The sequence below is a fragment of the Corvus hawaiiensis genome, chromosome 17 (assembly GCF_020740725.1).
Source record: "Corvus hawaiiensis isolate bCorHaw1 chromosome 17, bCorHaw1.pri.cur, whole genome shotgun sequence".
In the NCBI taxonomy this organism is placed as follows: domain Eukaryota; kingdom Metazoa; phylum Chordata; class Aves; order Passeriformes; family Corvidae; genus Corvus; species Corvus hawaiiensis.
This window is the reverse complement of record NC_063229.1, coordinates 11,809,134-11,836,907: the sequence shown is the minus strand read 5'-3', so window position 1 is coordinate 11,836,907 and position 27,774 is coordinate 11,809,134. Positions and strand designations below refer to the sequence as shown.

Below are 27,774 nucleotides of genomic sequence, written 5' to 3'. Positions count from 1 at the left end.
GCAAGCAACCCCTAAACCACACTTCAGCTAATGCTGTCAAATATGGCATATGACAAGTATCTTGACCTCTTACCTGTCTGAAGCTGATTCAGTTGGATTTGAGGAGTAGTGAGCATAATACGACTGTGTGGTTGCCGCAATGCCACCATGGGTGTCTGTGTCAACGTTACTTGTGGAGGCCTTATCAATGCCCCTGCTTTTTGAGACTGCTGGATAACCTGCAAATAATAAGGAAAAAAAAGAACTGTAAATAATCCGAGAATCAGGTGGGAAGAACAAACCCTAATAGCACTTTAATCAAGATGCAATTTAAGTTTTACTTTTTTTCTCAGATCTTTGATTGAGCTAAACCAGCAATATAAGAAGTACTATCAAAAAACCTCCTGTGCAGTAACAAACGCTGCACTTCAGCTCACATACCAGTGGCGTGGACTGCCCTTGTTTACTGACACCAACTTGTGTGGGCTGAGTGAGGCTGATGACGGGTTGCTGGAGGGTACTGGTGACAGTGGCAGTGGCCTTGCCCGCCGTGCGCTGCACCGAGGAGCTCAGCAGCACGGCCGCCGCCGACGGGATCGTGGCTATCGTCGCCTGCGTCGTCGGCTGCTGCTGCTGGCTCTGCTGAATGAAAGCTGCAGAGTCTGGTGTTAACTGTCTCAAGGCAGGTAAACTCCTCTGAAAAGGGGAAAGGAAAGAGTTTTGTTGAGTTGTTTAATCCTGACTCACACAGTGTTAACTGTAAAGAAGCGACACGTTTCAGTCCATTGGATCGGTCTGTGTGCACCTGAGGAAAGGTGACAGGTGAGCAATACCAACCTGCTCCTGTTTAATAAGCAGGACAGAGGGACAATACCTTTTGGATATCATGGGCATCTAGGCTATGCAGCCTACCTGGAACCCCTGGTATGTATTTAACAACCCAAGCCCATGCTGCCTTCCTTGACCGTCGTCCTATGGCTTAAAAGTCGCACTGGAACACCAGGGAGGATTTCAGAATAGCTCAACAGAGAGCACAGTGTTTTAGTGGCTTCTTAAATTAGCTGTTTTCTTATGGCAACAATTTTTGTCCTCAGGAACAGCTCAAGGTTGAACAAGCATTTAAGAACCCAGAAATGTCAACACACACCTACAACTACATCCCTTAATCATACTTTAGCCAAGCAGTTATATTCTTACCATTTAATGCTGTAGTACTTTCACTGATTTTTAGATGGTAAATGTTTTACTATTTTGAGATGTCCAACTACTATAAAATTTATAACAAATGTCATTTATTATTGAGAGGTGACAAATTTCCTGCTTATCCAAACCAGTTAACAACACAGGCAAAAGACTTGCCAAAAGGTACAGTTTTCTGTATCACTGAATCCCTTGTTTTCTTTGTAAGACTAAAAAGAGAGCAATAAATCAATTCATACGTTTGTGCTTTAAAATCACAGAAAGAAAACTTTTCAGATCTCACAAAAGAGCTATGATGTGTCACCACGGTAGAAGTTACGTTACTGACTGTGCCAAAAAATCACAATAACAAACTCTAGGAACTAAGACACAAAAAGTGGTTTTTAATGGAGCAAAAGCCTAACCAAGCACCATTTAAAACTTCCTTTAACATCATTTTGGAATTCCACCTATAATGGCAAAGGAGTGCCTGTGTTCATTGCTGCTGATATATAAGCACAGAGATTAAGAAAGGGTAGTGAAGATAAATTACCTTCAGGAAAGGCACAAGGTAAGGTTGAGGTGAAGAATTAAGTTCTCTGTACAGCCTACTGGTAAAGTCTTCTGGTTCAATTTTTCCATCCTTTAAAACAGAAAATCCAAATGAACAAACTTGTAGAAATTAACTTTTCAACACCAAAAAAAAAGTAAGACTTATTGGAAGTAAGTGGTTTTATCATCCCTCACTATTTTTAGTTAACAACTGCTTTATGGTAGTAACTAATTTTACCACAAATTTCAAGTAGCAAGACCTACAGACCTCTGGTTATTATGTGATAACATCTGGAATACACAGCTCTACCCTAACTTACAGGTTGCTAACAACTACTCTAAGCAATAGTAGTACTCATTCTATGAATATTAAATGTCAAGCTTTTATATTAGCACCAGGCAACAGTTTTTTGGAAAAACTTGTGATTTCCTACACTCAGTTAATGCACCAGCCATAGGGTCTTCCCTAAAGTACATAATACATCTTTTTATTCATTGTTTTATCAAAATGTAGAATTTAAAGAGCTACTACTTGCATTACTCACACTTCAACTGAACTCATGTTCTCATGCATGAATATGAGCAGTAATATCTCAGTTATAAACTTAATGGAAATTTATGCACCTATTTTAATTCAGAAGAGGCACAGTTAATTTGATTTAGCTCAGATTTTATAAACTCCATCCTCTGAAGAAAAAAAAAACCACAAAACCCCAGTTTTTGAGTCTGAATTTGTCCGGATGCTGTGTTTTACAACTTTTGATGAACTTTTCTTACCAGCAGGTTCTGTACTAATTCTTTCACGTTAGCCGCAGTCTCTGAGGACTGCTTTCCAGATGATGCCAGTTTTATTAATGTGGACAGAAAGTTTTTGCATTTCTTCACATTTTCCATCGTTTCCTTAGATGGAAGGGTAAAAGGAAAACAGTCAGAGAAAGGCAGACGAACTCTTCTTAACACATGATCTGACCATATACTCTGTGAGATAAAGTCCTTTAGCTCATCACTTCAGAGTAAGACTTAGAGATGCATGCCCCTCACCACTTAAAACATAAACAGACTTATTAACAGGAATTATTATTTTACTTTACATACACATATGTATTGTACATTTCTATTTTAAAATTTAAGAAATTATGATTCTTCATGAAGTTAGGAAACACAAAGTATTTCAAGAATGGCACACTGTGTATGGGAAAATGTGTTTTAGCAGGACAAAAAATAGTAAAGCTCTTGTGTCACAGTGCATAGTACATAGATTCTCCCTGTTTTATAATCCCAGAAACATGTAGCTTGAATGAATCAGTGCCACCTGCTTATCCCTTCTCATATTTATTCTACTCTACAGTGCTGAACAAGTCACTGTTCTACAAAATACATCTAATATATTTTTTTAAAATAAGTGCTTTAATACTGTTACAGAAATAAAAACACTTTGACACTTATCAAAATTCAAGTGACCTGTATCCACACCTTGTAAATTATATGGTTCTATTAAAGTTTACCTTTTCAAGGTCAACAGCACACAGAATTCCTGCATCTTTACTAACCTCCACTCCCGTCTGTGTTTACCTGTATGTGTATATATGCACATCCATGCACACATGCACATGTGAGTGGACAAAAAGAGATGTTCCATTTATCAGTATCTTACTGTGGCAGCAGTGGAGGTGGCCGTTGTCCCTTGCACTGTTCTCTGAGGAGTTCCAGTTTGTACAGCTGTTGCTGTCCCCAACGCGGTTGTTTGTGCAGAACCACCCAGAACAATCTGAGGCTGCAGAGAATACAAACACAGGATTATTCTCCTTGGAACGTACTAGCAGCCTGTTTTCCTGAGCCATCAAACAGAAAAGGAGCCACAGGGCAGTAGAACACCTTTCACAGCTGCTATAAATAAGTCGCTCATGTGCGGTCTGGTGCAGTAGAAGGAAACGGCCACCAGATGGCACTAAAAACATTCGAAACGGAAATCGCAAAAGTTGATTAAAAATTGCGCGATTTTTGGTCACTGAATAAAATCCCATAATCTCAGCCAATGGGGTTTCAAAACACAACCAAAACAAGTGCTGAATGCCTGTGAATTCAATTTATCTTTTTGCCTGTTTCATTACATGTCACTTCCAAAGGGAGGAATTTCTAAAAAAGGCACAACTGACACAAAAGCCCCGGTCTTACCAAGGTCTTTGTCATGAACAATGGGACAAAACATTTTTCTAGTTTTGTAGACAAATTGGTAATTTGAAGGAAGAATATCAACCCCAAAGAATCACCATTGTGAGCAAGATCTTCTCACATACACAGCTCATTCATGGGCTTCCAACAGTCTAATTATTAACAACCCAGTCTGAGAAACAAATTCCTACCAAGCTACAACTGACACTCAGAATGTTCACAGATCATTTGTAAACTTGCTCTTTATATAAAGATACACAAGAAGGAGGCTCCCCTGCTGCCAAGGCTAATTTTATCGGTATTTTCAGAGAAACTAAGGGAGACAAGGATTTCATTTGTCTCATTTTTTTGAAATCAGGATAAATGAAGTCCATGGTGTGCTCATTACAGCACAAAATATGCAGATGGAATGATTTTTTATTTTTTTTCTGTCCTGTATAACAGCAGTGCAAATTCAGGAGACTCAGGTAAATTAACTCTCAGATCTAGAAAGATCACTGGGACAGGGAAAGGCTCTCTGCGGGGAAAAAGGTTAACTGGATGCATAGCAAAACCTGCATGTTTTAAATTAAAACTCTCTAATCCTGTCTACTCAAAGGATGAAGAAAGCACAATCAGACAGATTAGGCGACAGCAATCATATTGTATCACTGCTGCCTGGAAGCCATGTGGAGAATTTCACATTCTTGCCCTGTTTTTTAAACTCTCAGCATCTCAAAAAAAAATTTCCAAGCAAGCCCAGACTGACATCAGTCTATCCTTGAGTTATCAGACTCCAGAAGGACACAGACCAAAGCAGAGACTCATGTGAAAGGGAGAAGGCTTGGGGAAGAGAAAGCTGCCAGTGCAGTCATCTTTGCAATTGTAAATTTTGCTGCAGAATTCAGAGGGCTGCAGATTCATCACAGGAATAACACCACAGCCCCAAATCCAAAGGGAATTCTTGTCACTTTCTTAAGGCAAAAAGGATAAAGTATTTTATTTCAGCCAGCTATGTGATTATATAAACTACTAACAGGATACCTTTAAATAGAGATATGTATAGGTATAATATGAAATAATAACAATATACTTATAAAAAATTATACCTGTACATCCAAAATATACACTGAGACCTGCAGATGTTTTAGAAAGGCTAATCCAGAAAGTATTTCTTCCCTGCACTGAGCAATTGCATTTCCTGTGTGCCTGGCAGTCTCACACACACATTACTTCCCTACACACTTACTTGCACAACCGGGGGACGCTGTAGCGTTGTCGTGGGTTGCACTGTTGTTTGAGCCTGAGACACTTGCTTGATGATAGTAGTTGGTGTCACCTGTCGTGCAATAATGGGCGTTCCTGGAGCCTGGAGAAGAGGAAAAAAAAACCACAAACACATCAGTGCCCATAGTTGAATACCATCTACTTTATCTAGTGTTCTGATTCTGCAGAGTTACCATTATCACAGATATCAAAGAATGCATCTGAACCACTAGAAAACTCTGAGAAGGATTTTCATTCTTGAACCTGATGCAACTGTCAAAATCTCAGTGTACTTATATCCATATCCATTTTTTTCCTTATATTTATTTTGGGGAGAAGAGTTGTACACATTAACCATATATGGTCTTCTTTATATCAAAGTCTTAAGCTTAATGAGATTCAGATATGTAAAAATATTTTTGATGAGTAACGGCCAAGCTGTAACAGAATTAGGAACAAAATGCAATGCCTATGCCATGTGGAAAGTAGATTTAGATTAGATATTTGGAAGAAATTCTTGGCTGTGAGGGTGATGAGGCCCCAGCACAGGTTGCCCAGAGAGGTGTGGACTCCCTATTCCTGGAAGTCTTCCAGGCCACGCTGGACAGGGCTTGGAGCAACCTGGTCTAGCGGAAGGTGGCCCTGCCCATGGCAGGAACTGGATGAGCTTTAAGATCCCTTCCAACACCTCTCCAACACAAACAATTCTGTGATTCTATGAATTTATAAAAAGTCTGTATATCCCCAGTTAGATCTACAGTTTCTTCAAATCACTAACATCACACCTCACTTTCTCGTGTATTCTTCACAGGGAACAAAAATAAATCCTACAGTTTTTCGCATCACAACTTCCTGGACTGACCTGCACTGTGGATATCTGCACTGGGGGTGCACTGGTAGGTGTAGCAGGACGAGGAGTCAGAGTGTTCTGAGGCTGAGACTGGGCATGTGCCTGTGCCTGCATCTGCGCCAAGGCTTGCTGGGGGATCATCAGCAGCTGCCCGTTCTCACTGCGCACGAGGACCATGCCTGCAAAACAGAGAGTGGTCACGGAACACACATCCTTTGCAAATATCAAAGAACATATTTTTCTGTTTGTTTTTTTTTAATCCAAGTTGGGTACATATGCAATTAATGTACCGCTGAAGGACTAGGCAGCTAACAAAAGGGGTTTAGAATAAAAGCAAAATACTCAGCTGCATTACAGCATTTTGTATAGAATAGCTTAATTTCAGAAATACTCTATCTAAATGCTCAGTATGGTGTGCATCAGAACACAATGAGTTATCTGCCCCAACCACAAATATTCCATGTGACTAAAAGTTAAAATGAGCAATCCTGTGAAAATCCTACCTGCTCTTTACTAAGAAATTTGTTTTGTGAGACACTACAAATACAAGAAAATCCTGCCGTTAGGCAAAATTCCTAATAGTTTGTCTTTAAGAAGGGAAGAAAAATAATTAAACCTAGGCTTCACCATCAACAGCAACACAATTGTCTAAGTTCTAAATTAATTTCCCATAACCAATTTAGTAATGAAAGTGGCTATAAAATCATAATCTCTCTCATGTGCATCAGCAACAGACTGCACTGTGCCATGTTACACCCCAAATGAAAAATAAAACAGAGAGGGAAATGAGGAAGCCATTCCCTGCTCAGTCACTCAGATCAATACACTTAACCCCACTGGGTAGCTATAGGGAACCAGATTTTAACAGGCAGATTTTCAGATGAGACTCTCTCTTCCTTGAAGGCACAAACAGGATCTGGACAACGTGAACTGTTTGCCAAGAGCTCCTTCACTCAGCACGCCTCACTCAGTCCCTGAGAGCCTCAGGACCTCATCAGTTCTGAAAAAGCCACCTAAGGAGACTGGGCACTCAAAATTAGTTGGCTTTTCTGAGCAACTACAGGAAGAACCTTCACCATGAAAATCAAGAGGCACTAGTGAAATCAGAAAGTTATTTCTAAAGTGTTGTTCAGTGAATCAAAAGCCCATACATACTCCCCAACAATATCTGGAGATGTGGTCTATTGCATCTCAGAGCATGACTACTTCAAAAGAATCAAGCTTTTATTTGCTTTTTTATCCTAGAGAAGTGCTGAAATGTTTACAGACAATGCCTTAAACAGTTTTCTTGGACAGTTTTACAAGTAAACTGCAAAAATTCATATACGGGTTTCTATAAAAATGAGTTCAAAAGAAAAGCCTTAGTTGATTTGCCCCTAATTTTTTCCTTATGTTCTCTACATTAACTCTCTTTTAATGAAGCAGAGTCACACAGAGATGTTAAACTAGTTTACATCCAAAAGGTGACTTTCCATCACAACTTATTTAAAAGTGTTAAGGTGAGACCCACAAAGTGCTATGGACAAGTGTTATATCTGGAAACAAATACCCTCAAAGTGTTCCTCTGTAGGAAAGGAGGAGGGGGAGAAACTTATTTATTATCTTTCAGACTGTAGAAATAAATACTCTTTGTTTAGCTGTCAGGTCCAAAAAACTATTTTCCAAGCCATTCCAAAAAGTAAGGTGTCTGCTTCTGTAACTTATGGACAGAGAAGTATTTCCTTTAAAGGTACACACCACCACCACCACATCTTATGAGAACTTAAAGACCTGAAGAGTGAACACAGAGCTTGATCCTGTGGGCTGCTCATTAGAAACATCATTATTTTCTCACCGTCAGCCTCACACTGTGGGTAGGGGGCTACTGACAAAAGGCAGAGAAATTGAACATTTTAAAGACTAGAGAATGACCTGCTACTACATCAACCTCATTCCTGCACAAACAGACCCTGGCATCCTCTTCAAAGTGCAAACATAAAATCTTGGGAAATTAACTCACATTGCCCATTTTTGTCATCAGCTGAAGCAGCTAAACGCTGAATCAGGGGAAATCTTCAATATTAGTATAACTGAAATCATTGGTACAGTGGAAATCTGATTAGAGGAGCTATTTTCAAGTCAACATCAAATATTAAGGCTTGTTGAGTACTATTTAGTTTCTAGGAATTGAAAAGGCCCCATGCAATTACCAATGCCCACGCTCTCAGAAGTCCTTAAATACCACAGAATTATACTGACAGCCCATAACAAACTCTTCTTCCTAAAATTCACCAGTTTGAGGGTTTCCTAGGATATCCTAAAGTTAACGTACCACCCAAATTCTTTAAAGAGTTACATATTTTTTCCTTACAGAAGCAACATTAGAAATACTAAGCCTAGTTTTGGATGGGGGGTGAGTTTAAACATCTTTCTCAGTCTCAAAAGTGACTGAAGTTATTTGAAAGCACCAAGCCAAGGCACCTCACCTGCACATGAGAACTTTTACAGCATCAGGCAGATGCTGTAAATATAGATACAGCCCAGAGCTCTGTGGTACCTGTTCCTGTCTCCAGCTCAACACACACATCAGGTTCAGCAATGTGTCTGCACCACACACCAAAACACCCCTTGCACAGCAGTACTGTCAACTTACTGCTTTGCTCCCCAAAATATGAATGAGGAGAGAGAAAAGAGGGGAAATAACCACAATGTGAAGGTTCAATACCCCTGAAGTGCAAGCACAACATCTGAACAACGAAATATTCTCCCTGAGCTACATGCAAAATTAGAACATGCCTACACATTAACATAGCACAACTGCTCAAACAGACAGTTGAAAAGCATATTAATGTGAGCTTTGGAAAACATATCAAGAAAGTTCAATTTTTGGCAGCAGACAGACAAAACAGTCATTTGTAATTCAAACCCTGACTCTAAGCACTACCCTGTTAGATTTCTAACTATGGGAAGTCTGAAGTACTTGCTTTCAAGTATTGAAGGCATAATAAAAAAGTAACTCATACAAAGCCACATTTATATCTGTCCCTATTTAAATAGTTCTTTCATTCCCACTCAAATTTGATACATAGTTATTTTCAATTATATAGTTTCTAACATGTCATTAAATCAGGCTCTACCACTGATAAATTCCTGTACACACGGGCTACATACAAACATAAAGACAATTACTACCATCTGACTAGTCTTGCATAAACTTTAATCGCAGTATGATGATACGAGAAATTTTACCTGCTTGGAACGTTAGCTTGTTGGTGTATGGGTGATTTTGGAAAAGGCATAAAAATTCAGAATGTGATGAACTTGAAAATTCTGTGCAGAAGTTCTCCAGTACTACAGGCAAGGAAGTTTTGACTGAACACAAAACACCCCTCCAGCCTCGCCTTGATGGGAATTCTTTAAAAAGGGAGATGGAGCTGCTCTCTGAGCTTCTCTCCCCCCAGCCCAATTACAGACTCTTTTCCAACCCAATTAGCTAAAAAACGAACTCACTAACCCAAAACTATACCCAAGTTAGCATTAAGTGGATTTTCAGTGAAGTTCAGAAGGGTCATTGGAGATAACTCGATTAAGAATTAAAAACAAAGTCCCATTTATCTCCTACTTCTAAACAAAGTCACTGTTGCACTGTAACATCCCCTCTCTCCATCCACACATGAACGTCAGTTAACAATTTGTGACAATGGAGAAGAGGAAGGGCTGACAGCCACATGTGTAGAAAAAGAAATTTCTTTCCAGAACTTATATTTTAAATATTGAAATACAGGTAATTATCATAACCTCAAACCCCAATGCATAAGGCTGCAAATGCTGAATGAACCAGGTCAGAAGTGACTACAGGCACTAGAAGACAGCTAGAATTGTGTAACTTATCTCACTGTTTCAATTAAATTCAGCAACATATATAAAGATGAAAAACATCTTTCTGTTTTATCCACCAGGTTTTTGTTCCTGGATTAATGGATTAATTACTATTTGAGACCAAACAGCTAATAAAGATCACTGGAAACATTCAATTAGAAAAAGGTGACAATAAAACTTGGCCATTTTAAGTATCTCTCTGCCTTCTTTTCCCTAGAAAGTCTGATCACGTGTACTCTAAAATCATATTCACTATTAAAAATGCAAACATTCAAGAATTCTTTCCAAGTCTCTCATTAAAAAACTAATTAAAATTAAAATTAATTACCATTTTTGTTAGAAGTTAGAGGCTTAAGAGAATCCTGAAAGACGCTCATATTTCAGTTTGAATTAAACAATTCAATCCAAATGAAGGATTAACAAAACTCAGTTGGCTGTTCCTGATGCCAAAAAGACTTGTGTTCCTGACCAGCACACAATGGTCACCTCGTGTTTGCTTGCTGTGGAGACCTTCCCAGACCACTCCTGTTTACAAGACTGTTTGGGATGGAAAATGCCATCATTATATGATGTAGCTGCATGATTCTACAGTGTTGTCTTTGCCTCTTGCTTATTTGTATTCCCATTTGCTAATGACATTTCCATTTATAAAGTGTTGTGCTTTGGGGTTTTTTTTCTTTGTTGGTGTTTTTTCAATTAATAAAATGTGTAAAATCATGCACTGGAATAAAAAGTGAAGAGCTCTGGCCATAGGACATATCAGAAAAACACAAACCAGACTTTTTTCCTAATGCTTCCCTCTTCCCTTTTTCTTTGAAACATGGCTTAACAAAGACTAGAGAAAAAATTTAACAGAACGATAAGGAAGATTAATAATATATTTTGTAGCTTTTGCAGACCACTCTGATTATCTGTGTAATTCCAAAGACATATAACTTTGTTGCTAGAGTACCCCTACATCCAAAAAATAAACCAAACCAAAACGGTTTCCTGTTTTATTATCAGTTTTCACTGGTAAATCTTGATTAATAACATTTACAGGAGCTGGACTTCCCAATGAGGGAGATAAAACTATCTGCAGATACAGCAGGCACCTTCAGATCAGTGTTCTTAGGAAGTGCACAGTCCAGCAGTGTCCCCTCTGACAGCCACACCCAACAGGAGGCCACTCCAACAGCAGCATATCCCGGTGCCACCTCTCAGGATGCTGCTCCATGTCTCAGGGACTCCATCCATACCATAGGGGACACACTGAAGGACTCCATCTCCAGTCAGCAAGCACCTAAATGAGAGGACACAGCAAGGTGTGCCCACGCTTGTCACTGGCTTACCAGTGTGCAAGGACAAAACTCTTGCCTGTGAAACACAAACCCTGCACAGGATCCTATCCAATCCCAAGTGACATCATCTCTCTTTCTGATGCAGACACTGAACAGAAGAACAGAAGGTTCAAGCTTGCAGATTTTGCTTGTTACTCACAATATAGCTCATGGTTAATCCAGATCAAGTCAGAACTAAGAACCTAGACTTCTAGTAAGTTGGTTTTTTTTCTGAGACATGACAGAAGAATTAATGGATATAATATCTTGAAAGTGCACGGAGAATATCCTCTTCTAGTCTCCTGAAGAAGTTCTCTTCTTAATATAAAAAAGTAACTGAAAAACTTCCCAAGAAAAAACAACTGGGGTCAGGGAGAACTGTTAGGCAGCAAGGAATCAATAGACACACATGCTGGTGTTCAGAAAGAATGTCCAAGCCTGAAAGAATAACCAGAGAACTGATGCTTCTGGTGCAGAAAATCAAAGTCCTTACAAACACCTCTAGAAAAGAAGGTTATTGATCATACAGTCCACTGACGTCTGACAAATCTTCAAATCCTAACTAGATTTGCCAGGGAAGCTCACTAAGAGGTTATCTTCACGTCAAAGCCCTTTGGGCCTTAAGCTCTTGAGCACACACTCATTTGTGGCAAGATGCTGCAAACATTTGACATGGCAGAAAAATTTGACAGTAATCCTAAATGGGCTGTGCCATACTAGCAAGAGAAAGCTTTATGAAAGTATCCTTTTGGTATTGTCAGAAGAGATTCTCTTGCAACAAAACAGAAAGTAAACGTGTGTGTAAGGTTATGCAAGTTATCACACACACCACAAAAACCATCTAAAGCAAAGGGGATGAGTCCATTCTCTGTAAGTGATTGGATCATGTTACACAGGGACCTCAGAATGACAAAACCCTTATAAAAGGACAAAGTTTCTAATATTTTTCCAATACAAAAATGCCAGAATACCAGAGAGAGAGCTGGAGAAAAATACAGCTGCCTATACAAACTACAGGAAGAGCTTTCAGAATAAGTGATTTGTGTGACAGGGTCCCTTACTGCAGAAAAGGAAAAGATAACCTGGTACCGACACCGACTCTGTCCAACAATCCACCATTCCTCCTCTTACAGTAACTGATCCACCAGGACAAACTCCTACTCTACAGGAATGAAAGCCCAAGAAAAGCAGAAAGAACCTATTGAAGTCTACTAGACCACTGCAGCTCCACGAAAATCTGGGTAATTAAGGAAATCTTCCCTAACACCAGACAATTTCTAGCAGATTTAAATTATTTACACACATTAAAGACTAGCATCTGTAACAAACCAGATGTGTAGCAGCTCATGAAGGACCATCTACACATCAACTCATGAGAAACAGGGATTACAAATCAAGATGAGTAGGACAGAACATGGATTAGATGTTATTGAAGACACACTACTTTGTACCTGAGGAAAAACATGCACCACTGCAGATATACTTAAGTTTAGGTGCTTAGAATCTCCGGAGACCTGTGCTGCACAAGTCCAGAAAAAATTTACTTGAACTTTCTTGCCAAAGCCTTTGACCTCATCAGCAATCCAAACTCTCAAGTTTCATCAACAAACGTTGCTGTTTCATTATTTGTATGAAGACACCTTAGCCCCACAAGGATAAAGCACAGTGCCTAAGGAGAAGTCTCCATAGTGCAGGAATCAGGAGGTATCAGCAAATGCCCCAGCTCAGAACAACCCCATGATTATGTGAGACTTCAGCTGCTCCACAAGTGGCTGCCTTGCACTGGCACGATGAGGTCAGGCTGTACAAACGCAAGGTGGTAGTAGTAGATACATTCCCTGCCAGGCAGTGACAGAGCTGTCCAGCACACTGGAGCAACCTGAGAGTCTGCACCAACTCCCTCATGCCTTGTTCCAGAGTAATGGGCACCCCAAAGCCATGAGGCTGAGGTTCTGCACAGAGCTGTGCTGAGCACATAGGACACACTGTGCCCAATGAAAGGGACCTGTTAAATGCTCAGCACCTGCTGCACTGAAGGTGAGCTACAATTTACCATGAAAAAACATGGCACGACTGTCAGGTGTTGTTTCAGAGCATCTCTAACACAAAGTACTTGGAGTCTCTCCTGACAAGCACTAAATACTACACACAGTGAAGACTGGCATGGCACAGAGTTTTAGACAAGAACTACAAAAGCAAATTCCATTTCCTTTTCAACTCATGTCACTCTGAAGCAAAGTAGAATTCTACCCAGACACAGTGCCTACAAGTTTTGGTACAGCATTAGTTTACTGCAGCACTCCAGTGTTGGCTATCACTACTCTCCCCAACCTGCACATTCAGACTCCAACCAGCCATTATGGTCTCAGGAAAATTAATTCTTCAACAGCTGATTTATCATTGTTGCCAACACAGGTGAAAGATATGTTTGCAAATATCCTCAAGAATCCTCACTGCAGTGCACAGAAAGTGCATTTTGTACAGACCAAGTATGAAAGTTCACATTATGAAAAACTGCTTGGTTTTTCTTACAAGAGCCAGCAGACAAAAAACTCTGTTTCATTTTAAAAGCTTTTCCTTACTCTTACTATGCAAGAGTTCAGTTTCAAACAACCCAACTCAACTGTACTGTCTAAATGGTGAAGAAGTAATCATTTGTAAAATATTAGTTCACAAACCTCTTAAGAATATAGTTAAAGGAATAACGTTGGAATGTTGGAAAGCCAAAACGTCACTGCATTTAACAGTGATCCCATATGGAAAAAAATCTTACCTGTTCATTTGAAAAGGTGTGTAAGAATTGTTCTGGGAAATACATCATTTTATATAGCAACGATTGACAAATGCTTCAACAACAATGTGATTTGAAACTATTTTGACTTCTCTGGAAAGCTATATTCCTTGAAAGTGTGTTAACATTCCTTTCTAGTCAAGCATACAAAGCCAAAACACCGGAGTGCTCTGTCAAATTGGAACCCAATCATCACACAAATCTGTCTGATGTCAAAACAGCTAAGAAAAACACTATCAAGAGCTAAACCAATTGCTTTAATTATTGATCTCCAAGCAATTCAGATTTAGCTCTGCCATTAATTTCAATATACTTAGATCAAACAACAAAGTGGTTATACCAAAATCAGATTTGGGTTTGAGAAAGGAAGACACAAAATAAAGTGTCACTAATTCTTTACATCAGTTATTTTGAATAGGAAGTTTTAAAACTCAACCTGTCTTCATTTGTGACAGTTTGTCTGTACCAAGGTGTTCATGTTCATGTTCAACATTAGTGCTGTTCAAGCACTTGAAGAAATGGGAATGGCCGAGTTACTTTGCATTTATTACCACAGGCTGTACAGAAATACTTAATGAGGAGTAATGCTCTAAATCAATGTTTTCTTCCTTCAGAACACAACAGCCTAAAACAACTAAGCACATGAGAAGCCATAAAGAACACTTTTCTTTACTTTCTCCCCACTGTGAATACCCTACTCTAGGTGTACACTCTTTGTAATTTTAGCAGTGAGAAAACCCTTTGCTGATGCCACCTTTTCACCCGGGGCTGTGGAGACCAGAAATGGACAATTCCACCGACTGACAGCTCCCCCAGGCAGCCTCAGCAGAAACATTCCCTCCACATCCTCCGCTGTGAGTTCATGCCTCTCTCACTGCCCATACAGAATTACTCTGCTTTGAGAATATGCCAAACACTACGCCTGCAAGTTCAATACAAACCATCAACGGGGACATGATATTACATGCCATTTGGCTGATAGCAACATTTACTAAATAGCTCTGCTTTTGCAGTTAGTCTGAACACAGAATCAGAATTATTTTCACACCTGTAAGCTTGAATTTAGAAAGCTTTTCAACAAAATCAGGTTTCGTTTTGATTTTTACTAACCATCAAATGCACAGTCCTGAGTAATGACTAAGCTTAATGACTGGGTATGACTAACACTTATAAATAATTAGTGCCTTTTCTCCCCCTCCCCCATGGAGGACAAGGAAAGAAAGAAAATCAAATACACTGGTAAAAAGGAAGAAAGAAAGGAACTAACAGGTTGAAGCTCAGTGCATGAACACTTCTATCTTCTTCCAATCCACCCTTAATACTACTGCAAACATGACTGCACATATGTCTGTTAAAAACTAATAACACCTCATGCTTGTCTTTTAACTTCTACAGAGTTTAGTCACTGTCAGCCTCCCTACTCCAGATCTCTTCTCCCACACTGATCCCTCCACAAACACTCTTCCAGTCCCCTCCATCGACTCTTTTGCCACAGGTGCTGCAACTCCTCAGTGCTACTCCTTGGAGCTGGCACTTCTGACTCATGTGAGCACAACTGGTCCCACTCGCCACACCACCACTTAGGCTGAAAGCACCTGATGTTATTACGTTCGGAGAGAGGCTCTAAATCTAACCCTCCCTTACAGAAATATTTGATTAATAAACTGAAGGAAGGTGTGCAGACAACTTAATACAGCCTTGCCGCCCCCCAAACCATCTCAGAAAGACTCGAGCATGGCACCACACCTCATTGCTTGGGTTTTGTTTATACTCTGCTATCTAGAGCACCCATTTTTCAACTGCACTGGCTGTCAGCACAGTCTATCCAGCACGTGCTTTATTCTGCACAAAAGCACTGTGATAGCTTTTAACAGTTCAGCTACTCTGGAAGCATGTATTAATCAAGTTACAATCATAAGTTAGACCATTTTTACAAGAGAGGGTTCCTCAATTCAATACAAATCTTAGGACAGTCATGTCAGTCATGTAAAATAATATTACACACTGCTGTGAGTTTTATGCTATTCCTTGTCTTGGTACTGGTTATGTGTTACGAAAAAATACATTTTAGTAATGCATTTTAAGGGAAAAAGCATCAAAATTAAGAAATGCAGCACTCATAAGTTACAATTCAAATTTATAAACAGAGATCTACCATGGCAAAAAGTTACTTACTTTCATCAATATACTTTTCCAAATCCCACAAAAAGAGTTTGGTATCTGAGTTGGACCTTGCACTAAATTCTGTACAAATACACAATAAAAGCACCATCCCTATTTAACCTATTTTATAACACATTCACGCATTTTGCTGAGAATCAACCTTTGATGTTCAAAGTGCAACTTTCTGATTACTGGTAATCTAAGTAGAGAAACTCATCTTTTTAAAAAGTTATTTTGAGTCTGACAACAGCTACAGACCCAAAGATCAGCTACATTTGTACAACGCCTTAAAGACCGCTCTACTGAGGTGCTCAGCAGGTGTACCAATTCCTTATAATTATCAGCTCTTTCTTGATTACTGATAATCTATACCATTATACAGCGACAATAATCAACGTTTTGTTCTCACGAAAAAATATCCTGTACTTTAAAAAAAACCTTAAAGGCATAAATAAGACCTCAAGGACAACTATTGTATTTTACATTAAATATTATGCTAAAGACAGCTGAAGAAAATTACTCCAAGACAGGAGGCTTTGTGGTAAAATACTGGCTCTCAGTTCCTTGAGACACCTGCACCTCCAGAAGACAACCAGCATTTCTGGGAGGAAATTCCCACAGATTAGAACTGGGATAAAAATTTCCAGGGTAAGCTGAGGTAAAACTGTCCTAGAAGGTTTAAAACAACCAAAAAGCTCTATTCACATGTCCATGGCCTGAATGAAAAAAAAAAAGAAGGCCTCATCTAATCTGAAATATGGATGATCAGATAATCTTTATACTTGTTTAATTACAGCCTGGTCTGTGTACAGGTTGTATCAGCAATTTTGCTTCTCTTAGGAGGAAGCAGATGCAAGAGGGCTGATACAACTATATGCACACAGGAACAGACCTGTAGCTGTGTAAAGAAAAAGCCCTTTGTCACCTATGAGCAACTCTCCCTAGAGTTTGGCCTTCCTTCACACAGAGCTTTAGGGTTCAAAATACACCTGAAATAACTGTCTATTAACCATGACTAAAATCTCCTCTCTATCATTGCCTTCAGTTGCAAGAAACAGTACTTTCAAAATTCTTTTCTTCATGCCACTACCTCTTCAAATCTTTTTTTCACAAGAGATTATGTGCCTAACATAAAGCTAAACTTGCTAAGAGTCTTCCAACTAGCAAAAGCCCTGTTATTTTACATGAAGCAATGACAACAAATTCAGGAAGATTTAGGCAGACAAACAGAGTTATAAACATTGATAAAGTTTCAACACAAACAATAATCTTGGCAAGAGTAGCTATTTTCAGGTAAAAATGCTGATTTTTAATATTTCTGACAAAAAAATGCATATACTAACAAAAGATGTTTAATGTGTTAAGTGACTTCTATGTCCAGTTCCTTCTGAGCAGACTCTGTATTTGATCACAGAGTTTTTACATAAAGCAACCTTTCCACACACCAGTATGTTCTCTTTCCTTGAACCCAGATAGTTTTAATAGCCGTATTTCAACTGTGTTCCAGAACTACTTCATAATTCTTTTTAGAATTATATTTACATATCATTTTCCAAAACAGGGAAGACAAACAACAGTAAGAGTTCTCGTACACCAAAACACTTCATTTGAAGAGTTTGTGATATAATTTGTGTCTTATCAGTGCACGAAACTGATGCATTTTCACCTCAGTTTGCTAACTTGGCTGCAGCATCCTGTGTTAGTTAAGGGATTCAAGTTCTGGACAACATTCAAATTTGTGGTCCTCAAACCAAGAAGGTTTCACATGCAACCTGCTAGATTTTCAGGAATGGAAAACATGTAACTTCTTGCGGAGTGCAAAACAGCTCAAAAGAAATAAATCACTTCTGGTTATTGACCAAATCTTTATCACAAGCTTAGGGATACCCAAAACCCCCATTTGAAAGATCACCATTTGAAGATCACACAGACATATCCATACACGCACTTCCAAAGGCTGTTGGGAACAGTATTTTTCATAACAGAACTGAACAATATGTAATCAGAGTTAATAGCTTTCATAGCTTAACAGAATCACAATTATATTCCCATTAGATCCCATCACTTAACGACATAGTCTTATCAGATGTGCACAACATCAAGATACTCTTTAACAGAACAAAAAAACCCTATTGCACAGCTCTCTGAGCCTCAGGTTCTTTGGGGTACAAAGCCAAGCATGCAGGAGTCCTCAGTTATGGAAGTTGCAATGCGAACAAACACAACTTTCAGTCTGGTGACATATGGCAGATCTGATGTAGCAGATTCCAAATAAAGCAGAATGTTCCTTTTGCTGATGCATGATTTGAACATAAAATCCACCCCTCACCCAGAAGAGTTCTGCAGAAGAGATCCACAGTTATCTTCCACAAAGACAGATACTGCTTTACATGCCAAGTATAGGACTCCCAAGCTCTAATCCTGGCAAAATATTGATTCCTGCATGGCCTTGGGCATGTCAGAACTTCTCTAACTTGCTCTTTTCCCCAGCTCTAAAGCAGAGTTCATACTACTTTATTTACCAACCACACAGGCATGTTTCAAGGATTAAGTCTGTAAAATGCTTTGAAAGTAAAACATACTGTAAGTACTCTAAGAAGCCCCCATTGTCACGGTGCATTGCAGACATTATTTTTAACAAAATCGAGCCATGCCAACACAGTTAACAGGCATAATATTGGCAGCACATGGAACATACAGGGAAACTATAATGAGGATATGTTTGAACTCGCTTACTAGTCAGTGAGAAATAGAAACAACCACATTCCACTACTTCATAGTATTTCTTCTGTTCCTTTCTGTATTCCTTATATAATGGAATTCTGATGACTTCCTCATCTATCTACATCCTAGTTACTTTGGGGACTTCTGGGGTACATGTTTCAAGTACAAGGCAACCCAAAGAATGAGGCAATCAGTACAAAAAAGTAACACAAATTGTTTGATTTGATTCTTCTCAGTTGCCACCCTTCTCCATTTTTATACACTCTCCTTTGCCCAACCACCTACCACCCCAACTCCCAACTGAAGGAAATAAAACTATTGCAGAAGTTATTTTTCAGTTACTCCAGCTTCAAAAAGTATGACTGCTCAAGTCAAAAGGACCGAAAACCATGCTTCAAACCATATGTTCAGGTAGTTTTCCCATTCTAAAGCCACCATAACCATGGCCTAAGTTCAAATCCTTCTTAGATAGTGAACACAAGCTAAAGAACAATCGGATTCTACAAAAAAGCTCCCATTTAACACCAAATGAAGTTTTGAGCCTCTAAGGCCACGAAGAAAACCTTGAGCATGCATATTCATGTAGAACATCTTCCAGGATGTGCAGATGTACAGCACTGATGCTCTTTCAGGTATTCTTTGCTTCTGGAAAGCACCAGCAGTAAATTTTAACCACTGGTAGACTTCAGAACGCTGGAATGTTCCACTGTTACAGGGGCCCCAGCAGTTTCTCAGTCTATAAAAGGCCCATCCTGTCCTCACCACAGAAGAGGCACATGAGATGCCCTCCAGAAAGCAAGCAATGAAGAAATTCATAGTCTCATCCCCTATCATCAGCTACTGGCAGATCCAACTGAGTTTTGTGAAAGTAATCAAAAAGGTTTTATTTTTAGATACAAGGCAAAACAATTCTGTTCTACAACAGCTGCAGAACTGCTCTACTGCTAGTGGGAAAACTGGTCATGACTGTAGAAGTTAAAAAAGAACCCATGAAGACAAGCCATCCTATCTGCTATCTTCAACAGGACAACATGTCACCAAAGTGTATTTAATCAGGAAAATACCAGTCTTTATGGCCAAGCCACCAAATTTTCATAAGTACTAACAGTCACTCAGAAGGTAAAAGAAAAGAAAGGGACAGAGGGAAGTGAAAGTTTCTAGATTTCAATTTCACCTAAGCTAGTAGAGAAAACTGTCCAGACCTACCTGCTCTATACTATTCTTACCGGATACCTTCAGCACTCATCAATCTGCTTCTTCGTCTAAGCACTCAGCTTAAAAACTTATTATGAGATGTTTGTGCATAAAGCTAAAGCAGAAGAGAGTAGCAACACAAACTTGCAAAAAGAGAAACCACATCTTTGAACCCCAAGTTGACAGTACTGCTAAGTATGCATAAACTCACAGATGCTGCGTTTGTACTACAGCACTGCTGGACAAGACGGGATTTTCAAAAATTGTTTCAAAGTACCCAAGTTTTGCCATTTAACAAGATAGTTCTACCCTGTGTCAGCAATGACTTCTAAACACTTTACACTCTTAGAATGCAAAAGATAAATTTTAGGGCATAACTCCAGTTATACTTTACTGAGCACCTCTAACAGTGGAAGACTGACTCACTGCTTTAATAAACCAACTGATTTTCTAGCTCTTACCATATAATTGTACGTAATACATTTCTCGTTACTGAAGTGCTCAGAAACAACAAACTTCATTCAATTTATTTCCAGTCAGTTTCACTAGTGTCACATCCTTAAGGAGGTATTGTATAAACTTGTGTTCCCACCCCCTTACAGAATCATCTCACAATATTTCCATGTCTTTTCTAGGAAGATATAAATAGGGTTATTTTGAGACCTTCATTACCCAAATCTGTCCAACTGGAGCACAAAGATCCAAACACAGGCTCCTGAAGAAAAGACTAAGCACAACAGTCTTCTCCTCAAAGATGTCAGAAGTGAAAGACCATCATTAATACACAGGTATTCTCAATAGTCCAGTTCCTTGGAGAAGAAATATACCAAAATCCAGTAAGGTCACAACAATTATGGCCCACTGGCTCTTCAAACATTCCAATTTGGTCAGTCAAGGTTTGTTGCACAATTGCCTTAATAAGATACAAAGTATTATTCTAAAAGTAATCTGTTTTAAAGACCATTGATGGAGTTTATTTTCCATGCGCTCTTTTGAAGAAAACATTTGAAACCTTGAAAGGTTCCTAATTTTCAAGTCACAGCTTAGTAACTCCTGCTGACATTTTATACTCTGCTTTCCATGCATGTGACACTGTAACTGTATTTTGGAGAGCTAGAAACAGTAATTCTGGATAAGAAAATAACTGTAAAACCTGTGCTGTCATGGTCAAACCTTCCATCAGAATTTTCTTTCTAAGTGTTTATAATTCTTGTTGTAAAAAGCTGTGTGCGCAGTGTATGATTTCAAACTATTTCAAGCGCTATCTTAGAAACTCTTACTAGCACACACTACTGACTTTTAAAAACAAACCCGTGAATGCAAATTCGATGCATGCAGTAGGTGCACAGCACACAGGCACTGCAGCTTCACACTACCAAACTGCCTCCAAAACTCTGGCCTCTGATGCTGTCATTTAAAATACAATTTCAAAAGCACAGCCACATACACTCCTTTCACTATGAATGTGCCTGCACTCTGCTGAAGATCACAGCAGTTGCACGTGGCCAAACTTGCAGAGGTGCTTGAACCTTGCGCCTGAGAGATGTTTGTAAGAGCCCAGCATCCATCAGTTCTTAAGTGTTTTGAAAGAAATGGTTTATGCAAAGCATTTTCAAAGCTGGGTACTTTTACAAAGTATAAAAAAACCAAACTAAAGCAATGTAAAATAAAAATAATCAGTTCTACTAAAAAAAAACCCCTTTTCAATATTAAGTCTGTCTTATCATGCAAGAACTCAGTTTCCAAATTCTATATATCCAGTCACATATACTTGCTTAAGTCATGCTTATTCTTTTGAAGTTATAAATATTTCTTTAAGTGTAGGACAGACAAAAAAGCGCTTAATAAAAATCCAAGTGCTTAGAACCTGTATTGTTTTACTTTGATCTATCAAGAACTCCAAAGGAACAATTTATGGTCCAATTTTGCTTAAGGACTGGCAATGCTGCTTCTAAGAGTAACACATTTCAGTATGCTGTGGCAGTCTGAAAACATCAGCTACCTGAAAAAAGGTCCCACTGGACTCCACAGTAGTATTTTCCCCCATAATCAGGTTTATAATGCAGTATTAACAAAAAATGTAGGTATAAATGGCAATAGACTAAACTGGATCAATCCTTTGATACATTATGGCAATAAATAAAAGAAGGCTTTTCCAACCTATCAATTTACAGGCTTCAATATCAAGCACTGGGATTTCAAGATCTGAGTTTTACTGCTATTTTTTAAATTAGCAACATGTCATTCAAATTACTCATATATGGAACAATCTTCAACAGCAAAAAAAAAAAAAAGAAAGAAAGAGGAATATTTATACCAGTTAGTACTTGGATACACAGAATGTTTGATAGACTTCATCAAACTACATGGCATCACAGACCACAGATAGCACATTACACAAAAACACAGTGTTTAGTAACACAATACGTAATTCCTGATCTACTTTATGTGACAGGTGCATTGCTCTGAGGTTGGGCAGGAGTTCCAAGAGATGGGTTATTACTAAGACCGCTTGTATTTTACTAAGACCACCCACTAAAACCACCACCGATTTCAGCGTTACTAGCAAAATTTAATTAGCTGTTCTTTGCATACTGCCCTGAAAACAGTAACCAGTAAGAATCCAGCTATTGTATGTACTATTAGGAGGACAGGAAGTAATGTGTAGGTTCACACAAGTATTTGCAGCTAAAAGTCAAAGTGGATACAAGCAACAAGCCTGATTCAAAATAATAGCAAATATATAACATTAAATCCCTAAATCTAGGATATTTAAGGAGGGCAGAACAATTTTGAGCAAAGAAACACTTCTCATCCTGCTTTTCACTCACCTACTGAGTTCAGGACTAGATTCCTTGTCCAGAGATGCTCAGCACTAAGCATGAGACAAGCTACTACAAAAGCTGCAGCCCTAGACACAACAGGGTGAAGTAAGGACATAGGAAGTCTGCCTTTTGTATCAGAATGCCAGTGACTAAAAAGATGATCATAAGCTTCAAATCTGTGAGTTTTTAAGTCACACTTTGAAGGTATTTAAAGCAAAAGTAGGTAGTTTTCTTGTGTTGTATCTGCTGCTTCTCTGTTCACGAGAGCTCTGTGGTACTGGGGGCACGCAGGGACAGGAGGGAACCGAGCAGCACATAAAGGTTACAAACTCCTGACAAAACCGCCTGAAAAGTCAAAATGTCTTTTGTGCTAATGAAATAACAACATTTTATTGGATAATATTCCATTGTCACACTTTGGCAGTTTGCAGCTTCATCTACACTCACATTGGAACAAAGATACCAGGCAGAATTATTTTCAATTACTGCTGAAAAGACTTTCTGGTCACCCAAAATCAGACACTAAGTAGTGGGATGCTACTATGCTACTACTACTCAACACCAGACCACTCTCATTGTTACATGTAATGCCTTTTCCACAATTCAGAATTAAATGGCACAGAATCTTACTTGGATTCCTTCCTCCCTGCAAGAAATACACTTCCAAAATAAAACCCCTCAATCCTCTGACTTACCTGGTGGTAACTGAAAATTCTGAATGTTAGTTGGATTCTGAGGTGGCTGAGGCAAACGAGGTGCTAAAACTGTAGGAGTCAAAGTTGCTCTGATTCCACTCGTGGTTGGTGTTGGAGTCCTTGGCAGACTTTGTGCCACTGTATTGGCAGTGCCTTTAGCCATTCCTGTGGGGGTGCCAGGAGCTGCAGGAGGTATCCCACCAGGATTGGGAGCAACATTAGAGAGCCCAGCTTGCATAGTTTGCCCAATAATCATGTTACCCCCTGTAGTACTGGGCTGGCCACCAGTAGCCAGTGTCTGCTGTTGGGATACTGCCTGGACTATAGTTTTAGGAGACTCAGATTTGATGACCTGTGTGGCAGGAGCTGCTGGCACAGAGGAACCAGACTGGCTGTTCACAAGTGACGTCTGGAGAGAAACTCCAGATCCCACAGTGGCTGTGGCAACAGCAGGAAAACTCCCCACACTGATGGTTGAATTGATCACAGTATTGCTCCCATTCTGAGTGGCTGCACCAGCTGCAGCCACCGTGGGTCCTGCTGTGTGGATTGGGGGCCTCACGAGCGTTACCGTGGGCGCCCCGGTGCCAACACTTGGTGGTGGCTGCGAGGAGATCACTGTGGGCGAGGAGGAGGATGCAGAGGACACAGCAGTATTAAGGAAAGAAGTCTGGATGACAGTGTTAGAAGCTGAGGGCAAAACAGCATTAACAGCGTTTCCTTTCCCCACAGATCCAGGTCCATTGTTAACGAGAGGGGCAACAGCAGGTGCAGGAGCAGGGTTGGCAGTCACAGGAGTCCCAGAGAAAGCAGCACTTCCTGTGTGGTGAGAGTTCATCACCACGTTACTCCCATTCAAAGTCTGCACTGTCGTGGTCCCAATCTTGCCATTCCTGGTGGACAAGGCAGTTGCCATGGTGCTGATAACCACCGATTTGCCCTGACTGAGGGTCCCTGGAGCAGCAGTGACTTCAGATGCTCCTGCTGCTGCAGTGGTGGTGCTGGTGCTTGTTGTGGTGGCTCCATCCAGAGCTGAAGTCTGGGACCTGGTGTTATGATTAATAACACCCCCCTGCACTCCTCCTGCCCCTGCAAAACAACAGCAAGGTTAAAAAGAGCAAATGAGCAAGAAGAGAAGTCCAGAAAAGATAGAATGTTCTCCCTCATCACCAGGTCTTCTCCATCTCCCAAGCTGCCTGCCTGGAGCCAAGAAAACAGGACAGAATACAAACTGAACATGGCTTTGAAGATGTTATCTTAAAGCCTCCAATTTCCCACCAAAGAGTGGCAGATTCAGTATTAATTGTAACACCCCTGCTTTTGACATTACAGTAAGACAGAACAGGGAAAACAGATTTAATATGAACCAAGGGAAGGGAGGAAGATCATCTAAGACCTCTTCCCTATTCTAGAGCCTGACGTCCCATTCAGCAACAGGACTGCAATGGCAGGGGGGGAAAATGGCCATGGAAGACACATTATTAAGACATGTTCCCTATACCCAGCACACATTACTCTCTAATCCTGTCATCTCCTACACAGTAAGTCAGTCAGATCAGGAGGCTCAACAACAGCAAAATATGAAAAGTGAAAGGAAAGGAAAGAAAAACATTGGCCTGGCAAGATAAGAAGTACTGCAAAGCCTGGAGTCTGTTTTGAGAAGACCCCTCTTCTTTATTACAGAATTTGTTCCGATGGATCTGAAGTTCCCACTGCCAGAGAGAGTTAAAAATAAATAAATAAAAAGCAAAGCTGGTTTTCAGAAGGGACAAGATGATGTAGCTTCTTGTCCTGAATAATCCTCATGCCCCTTGATAAGGCCTGATGTTAGCACAAGTACAATCACACACAGTCCAGGTTCTGGCCCTAAGGAGACAGAAATGGGAAAAGAATAGTGACAGGCAGACACTGAGATGCACATTATAAGGGTCAAGGAGATCCTCCTAGAAGAGTTTCATCAATCATAACAGAGGGTCTGTAGTATCTTCTTACAATTCAGCAAGACGAAATAAAAAATAAAAAAGGGGGGAGGGGAGGAATTGCAGAGAGATTCTGGGGAGACATTTCTTTCAATCCCCCTGAAAAACAGCTTCCCTCCGTTCCCACGTAGTGAGCCCTCAGTCCCAGCCTTCACAATGCCCCCCTACAACCCTCACAACACGAAGGGGGCAATATTCCCAGGCAGCTCCGGGGGTGGGCGGGTGGGAGAAAGCGCTGTGCAAGGTGGGGTACTGTGGCCTGAATTCCCCCCCTTCCCGGGACCCGGCGTTGTGACAACCCCCCCTTGAGGGCAGAGGAGGAATGGGAGGTGTTGGATGCCCCCTCCAAGCCCCTGGAACAAGGGAGGGGGTGCGGGGGGATATCAAGGCAGGCAGATATGGGGGGGAAGCATTTTGAGGGACTTCCTCCCCTTGAAATCCCCCCTCGCTTCCTCCTCTACAGGAAATAGGTGTCATGATTAATAACACCCCCTTCCACTTCAGCAACAGCGAAGGGGGAGGGGAAGGAGCATTTACACAGACAGCTAAGGCGGCATTATCAAGAGGGAATCCCCCCCATAACCTCCACCCCTGGAAAGGGAAAGGGAGCAGTCACAGGCGGCATGGGAGGCACAGCCATGACCAAGGGGGTGGGCTCTGCCTCCTTCAGTCCCCGAGATTAACAGAGCCCTTTTACACTCCAGCAACAAGGGCAGGAAAAGCAGAGGGGACCGGCAGAGTCACGGACGGGCACTGCCGGCTCCTTCTGCGGGGCGGCTGCCCCCACACATGATCCAACACCCTCGAGTAAGCACAGGCGAGGAGGGAAAATAAAGGGGAGGGAGCAGAGGCGCGGATACACACCGAGGGGGCATGATGAGGGGAGGCTCTCCCCCGTATGATCGATACCACCCTTTGCACTCCCGCTCCTGCCACAACGAGAAGGAGGAGAGAGGGAAAAGGGGGGAAAGCAGTGAGGGAAGGAGGCAGCGGGAGCTGGGGAGTGGGGGGAGGGGAGGGCCCCTCTCCCTCAGAGCCCCCCACCCCTGCCCACGTTACCTGCTTTTGTGATCTCTGGGGCACTCAGTCCCATCTTGCTGCCGCTGCTGCTCTCTGTTTGGGCATTAGCATTGCCTCCTACTACTACTCCTCCAGGGCTGGGGCTAGGGCTGCTGCTGCTACTGCTGCTGCTCACAACATGGTTCCCCAGCAGCCCCCCAGCGGCCCTCAGGGGCTCCTGCGCCTTGTGGTGCTGGTGGTGGTGGCCGGAGGCCGCCAGCTGGGACTCCAGGGAGCCCACCAGGTCGCTCACCACCTTCTCATCCACCTCCGTGTTCAGGAAAACCTCATCCAGCAGATCCGAGCCCGCCGCCATCTTTTTTTCGGAGGGTTCCTGTGAGCGGCTCCCTCCTCCCCCCCCTCCCCTCTCACAGCTCCCTCCTCCCCCCGCCCCGCTCACACTCGGCCCCCCCGCCCAACCGCGCACGCGCGAGCGCCCGGCCCGCACATCACCGGCCGGGCAGGGATTCCGCCCGCCGCTGATTGGCCGGCGCCCGCGCTATAAAAGGCCGTGCAAATGGCTGTAAACGTTTAGTTGGGAGTCGGGCGGCGGCGGCGGCGGCTGCGGGCGGACGGGCGGGCGGGCGGGGGCTGCGGCCCTCCGGTGTGGCCGCGCCGCGGGTGCGGGGGGCTCGGGGGCCGCGCGGGGCGGCGGGTGCGGCCGCGGCCGCCGGCGGCTCTTTGTCTGCCTCGGCCCAAAATGGCTGCATGTTTTCCCTGCTGCTCCCTGCGTCCGGGTCTCCCCCGCCGGCGCGAGTCTGAAGGGCGCCCCGCACCTGTGCCAGCTGCGTGTAACTGATCCACCGGCGGGGCGGGCGGGGCACACGCCCAGCCCCGGGCGGGGGCAGCGGGCGAGGAGGAGCCCCCGCGCCTGCCTGCCTCCCTCCCTCCGCCGCTGGCGGGGCGAGCCGGGGGCTGTAGCCCCTCGGTGCGGCCGGGCCGCGGGGGCGGGGGGCGGGCGCGGTCTGACTCAGCACGGCCGGGGCCGGTCCCGGGAAAGCGCGCCCGGCCACGAGCCCAGCGCCGGGAAGGGAAAAGGAAGAGGAGAGAGAGGAGAGGCGGGGGGAAAAGAGAGGGAGACGGCAATTTTGAACGGTCCAGTCGCAGCTGCGAGCCGGAACGGCGGGGCGATCCCCGCCCGTGTGTCAGCCCGCGTTACACCCCCGCCGCCGCTTAACCCTTGGGGGAGA

General features: G+C 41.8%; 1 protein-coding gene across 1 annotated transcript in view; it reads right to left on the bottom strand.

The window, feature by feature from the left end:
* The window catches only part of TAF4 (TATA-box binding protein associated factor 4), a 36,369-nt gene extending 9,433 nt beyond the window's left edge, over nucleotides 1-26,936 (bottom strand). Inside the window, exons 1-9 of the mRNA XM_048322015.1 lie at nucleotides 26,585-26,936; nucleotides 23,547-24,635; nucleotides 5,990-6,156; nucleotides 5,111-5,230; nucleotides 3,365-3,484; nucleotides 2,488-2,610; nucleotides 1,712-1,801; nucleotides 421-675; nucleotides 74-218 (exon numbers count right to left, since the gene is read on the bottom strand). Of these exons, the coding sequence (XP_048177972.1) occupies nucleotides 74-218; nucleotides 421-675; nucleotides 1,712-1,801; nucleotides 2,488-2,610; nucleotides 3,365-3,484; nucleotides 5,111-5,230; nucleotides 5,990-6,156; nucleotides 23,547-24,635; nucleotides 26,585-26,900 (2,425 nt within the window). The 5' untranslated portion in view covers nucleotides 26,901-26,936. The remainder of the gene's footprint in view (nucleotides 1-73; nucleotides 219-420; nucleotides 676-1,711; nucleotides 1,802-2,487; nucleotides 2,611-3,364; nucleotides 3,485-5,110; nucleotides 5,231-5,989; nucleotides 6,157-23,546; nucleotides 24,636-26,584) is intronic.
* Between the last annotated feature and the right edge of the window lie 838 nt (nucleotides 26,937-27,774).